The sequence below is a fragment of the Suricata suricatta genome, chromosome 9, assembly GCF_006229205.1.
Source record: "Suricata suricatta isolate VVHF042 chromosome 9, meerkat_22Aug2017_6uvM2_HiC, whole genome shotgun sequence".
In the NCBI taxonomy this organism is placed as follows: Eukaryota; Metazoa; Chordata; class Mammalia; order Carnivora; family Herpestidae; genus Suricata; species Suricata suricatta.
Window position 1 is genome coordinate 73,034,631 of NC_043708.1, and position 4,079 is coordinate 73,038,709.

At 40.3% G+C, this 4,079-nt stretch overlaps 1 protein-coding gene across 1 annotated transcript in view; it reads right to left on the bottom strand.

The window, feature by feature from the left end:
- Positions 1-768: 768 nt before the first annotated feature.
- LOC115302268 (olfactory receptor 4K14-like) overlaps positions 769-4,079 on the bottom strand; it is a 4,310-nt gene continuing 999 nt past the window's right edge. Inside the window, exon 2 of the mRNA XM_029952219.1 lies at positions 769-888. Within this exon, the coding sequence (XP_029808079.1) occupies positions 769-888 (120 nt within the window). The remainder of the gene's footprint in view (positions 889-4,079) is intronic.

A 4,079-nucleotide genomic window follows, 5' to 3' on the forward strand; every position in this document is an offset into this window, starting at 1 on the left:
AAACATTACTTGAGGCCAAATAATATCTCCTCCACTACTTTGTAGTACATTGTATGAAATGTTTAACATTAAGTATAGATTATATTAGTGTGAGATTGTTGGGGAATTGAGACAGTGAAGGATTTTCATATAGAGGAACTTTCACTGTGATAACACATTACTCAAATAGTAGTATTTAAGTAATTTTCTCTCAACATTATAGGGTTCCAATATTCCTTTTAGGGGTTTTGCTAAGAACAAATGTAACATTTGCATTCATTTGTCACATAAGGAGTTATTTTATTTATTAAACCATGTGTTCAGAAAACATTTAATTCCTACTGTGTGACAAATTTTTCCAGGGATTGTGGTTGAGTGGTGTTTTAGTTTTGGGTAATCTCAAACAATTTCAAGATTTTAGTTTGGGAAAATTTCTACTGGACATTTTTGCTCTACTACATTGTATATCTGTGTCAACTTTTCTCTGAAGGTACATATTCAGGAGGGTTAATAAAAATTTTTAATAATTAAAATGAAACCTAAAGCCCAAGGAAAATGGCAAATGGGCTGCCTTAGTGGGTGCTGAGCTCCCATTGCAATGATGAATTCCTTTTCTCTAGTATTTCAGTTGGAATGCACCCCAGATGTTACTTTGATCAAAAACACAGCCTTCCCATTAACCTCTGCGTGAAAGCACCAAGAACAGGGTTTTGAACCAGCTTTGTGATTAAATGTGAGATTTGTAGGACACCTCTGCTAGTAGTTTTCTGTGTGGTCTTTGGAAATTGTTCAACCTCTTTGTCTCATATTCAGTGTGCCAAATGCTAGTCTGGGCACTGGGGACACAGGTGAGGACCTGGGGACCAGTACCTGGTCGATGATCAGTGTTGCATCTGCTTGTGGGACTTTCTGGCAGAGTTGAGAGCACAGAGGGGCTGAAAAGATGGCCAGCAGAGACTGAGCACTCAGAGGAGGTGACAACTTTCAGGGCTCACTGCAGCTTTTGGGGGTAGATGGTCAGAGAGGCATCCTCCTCTGGGGATGTGGAAGCAGGTGACTGAGGAGGCTTCCAGCCTTGGTGCTCTTTTCTGTCGTGGGTCTCCTTCACATGCCACCACTGGCATCCTCTAGGCAGAACCATGAGACTTCCCATGAAGGGTTGATCCAGAAGGGTACCCCACAGGATCCCCAATGAGAGATCTTAAAAATCTCTCCAGGGGTTGGTTGGTGGCAGAAATGGCACCAGCACCTGAATGGGACCTGTGGTGCATGGAGCAAAGGAGGCATATTGAGCCTCAGTGGCAGGTCCATTCACACAGGCTTCACTTTCCCCGACTGCTGGGGGTTGCACCGGCCTTACTGGATAACACAGTCACAGCAAGGACTGGTATCTCCTTCTGCCATGAGAGGCAGAACTGGTATCTCCTTCTGCCACTACTGCTCATATGAAATTAAGCCTGGTGCTGTTGATTAGGCCTCACAATGTTCCAAATCAGGCTGATATTCCCCACACAGTTACCCCATAAGAGAAAGCATATTCTTGCCCCTGCTTAAGGGATTTTAGATCAAAGTGCTGCAGATGTTTGCCAAAAGGCTCTTCTAATGAGCCCTGCAGACCCAAAACATAAGGGGGCTAAGAGTTACAAATAACTCTGATCCGGAGAAAAAGAGCCTAACTTAGAGATAAGAAACAGACAAGGACCCGGCATAAGTTGTTACATATACCTTTACTAATTGGAGTCACAAATACCCTCCCTTGTACTGATTTCAGCTTGAGGATGGATAAAAAAATTAGAAACCCAGGTGCAAGATCAACACACATAGGGCCCCCATTATGCTTACATCAAAGAAAGGGCTTTCTCTAACAACTTGCCAACAAACTTTCTTTTGTGGTTAATGAGCTAAATAAATAACTCCCAGCCTATCTATAAACAATTTAACCTATGTTTTAGTTTTAGCATTACTAACTTAAATAATATGTATATTATCCTGGTTTTTACTAAAATTGTAAAATTTATTGTAAGTGCATTACATGACCTGGTTATATCATGTTAATTAAAAATGAAGTCATAATTATTGGCCAAAACCCAACCTGTACAAAGTAAGATAGGTTTGTTGCTTTCTTAACTTTGGGGACTGATGCCAAAAACAAATTGGGATGGTTCGACAGAAATACTTCTGTAAAATTTGTCTCTGTACACCTTTGATGATTAAAACACCTTACCACTAAGAGTTAGAAACTGTAAACAATTTTTATTTTCTGATGTCATGTTATTGCTTAACCAATTAAAAAAAACACCAAAGCAGACTGAACATACATGCCTGCCTGGTGACCAAGAAAGAAACGTGTGGCTCTCTCACTCTTTTTTGCCAACACTGTCTCTCTTTCAGGGGACCCTGGACCTGCTGGAGCTGGACTCTGGCACAAAACTATTCCTCCCAGGGACTTTCTAAGCACCACTGTGTGGGAGAGAGGAATGGTTTAGGAGCTGTGTATTTGTGTATTTAATTTCACTAAATAATGCCAAATTTCTCTGTTCATATCTCTTACTAATATGGCATGAAAAGCACTCTACTTCCATGTTCTTGTCACAAATTTGTATCATCTAGTATTCTATTTTTACAGTAATTTGATGGTATAAGTTTGTATTTTACCTTTAATTTTTTCTCATACAAAATGTCAGTGCTATTTGTTGTATTAATTTCCTAGGGCTACCATGCCAAATCACCACAAACATTATGGTTTAAAACAACAGAAATTTATTCTTTCACATTTTTCAAGAACTGTATCTTGGTTTTGACCACATAACTCCAATGTCTGTCTATCTGTGTCTTCATGTAGCATTTTCTCTGGGTATCTGTATGTCCTTTAATGTCTCTTATGTGCACTCTCACTGAATTTAGGGACCACCCTCTTCCAGTCTGATCTCATGAAGATCCTTATCTTATAACTTCATCTGCAAATACTCTCTTTATATGTAAGGTCACATTCTGAAGTTCCAGGTGGACATTAATTAAGGGGACACTATTACACACACAATGAGGGTATTATGCTAAATGAAATTAGTCAGAGAAAGACAAATACATGACTTCACTCATAGGAAGACTTTACGATACAAAACATGAACATAAGGGAAGGGAAGCAAAAATAATATAAAAACAGGGAGGGAGATGCAACATAAGACACTCTTAAATATGGAGAACTAACAGAGGGTTGTGGGAGGGGGGATGGGCTAAATGGGTAAGGAGAATTAAAGAATCTACTCCTGAAATCATTGTTGCACTATATGCTAACTTGTATGTAAATTTAAAAACAACAACAACAACAACGGTGTCTCAGACATTGGTTCAATGTTCAGTATACAATCAAGTTTGGGATTCTAACAAATTCAATTAGCCAGCTCTTGCCCAAGACAGGCCAGCCCTGGCCAGAAGGGTGACTTCACGGGAATATCCTGGATCACCACTGAGTCCAAGGAAATTCCCCTGGCTTCCCCCGAGTAGTGCACTGGCCTCTTCTCAAGGCCAAGCCTCAAGTGAAGCAAAGACACCTTCCCTGGGCTCTGGGATAACTTCTGTTGTTGAAGAGTGGATTTGTGTGTGTGCAATCAGCAACTGCATTTCCTCTTATTTGCTGATTTGATTCTCTTTAGGAATCTTTCCTAAGAGCTTTAAACAGGAGCCCTCACACTTTGCAACATGAAACATCCTTATAACCATCCTTAATTTCTTTTATTGATGGATCATTTTCTTTTGTTTTTCTTCCACAGAACTCATATTAGTCCTGTCTATCTTGTCTGTATTATCAGAAACACCAATTCAATCCTGAATGTAGTTAGGCTGCATTCTGCAAAACTGGTCTTCTTTTAATGTAAGTTTCTATGAACCAAAAGAAAATGATATTCTGGGGGGGTGGAGCCAAGATGGCGGAGAGGAAGGGAGCTCTGTAAACTCCCTCCGCACCGTTTTTCGAACTGAGAAGGATATTACGTTCAACTGAGAGAGCAGAAGGAGAAAATACGAACTCCAGAAGGAATAGAACCTCAAAGATACCTGAGTGAGTGGGGGCGAACGGGGGAGATCCGAGGACGGGCCAGCCC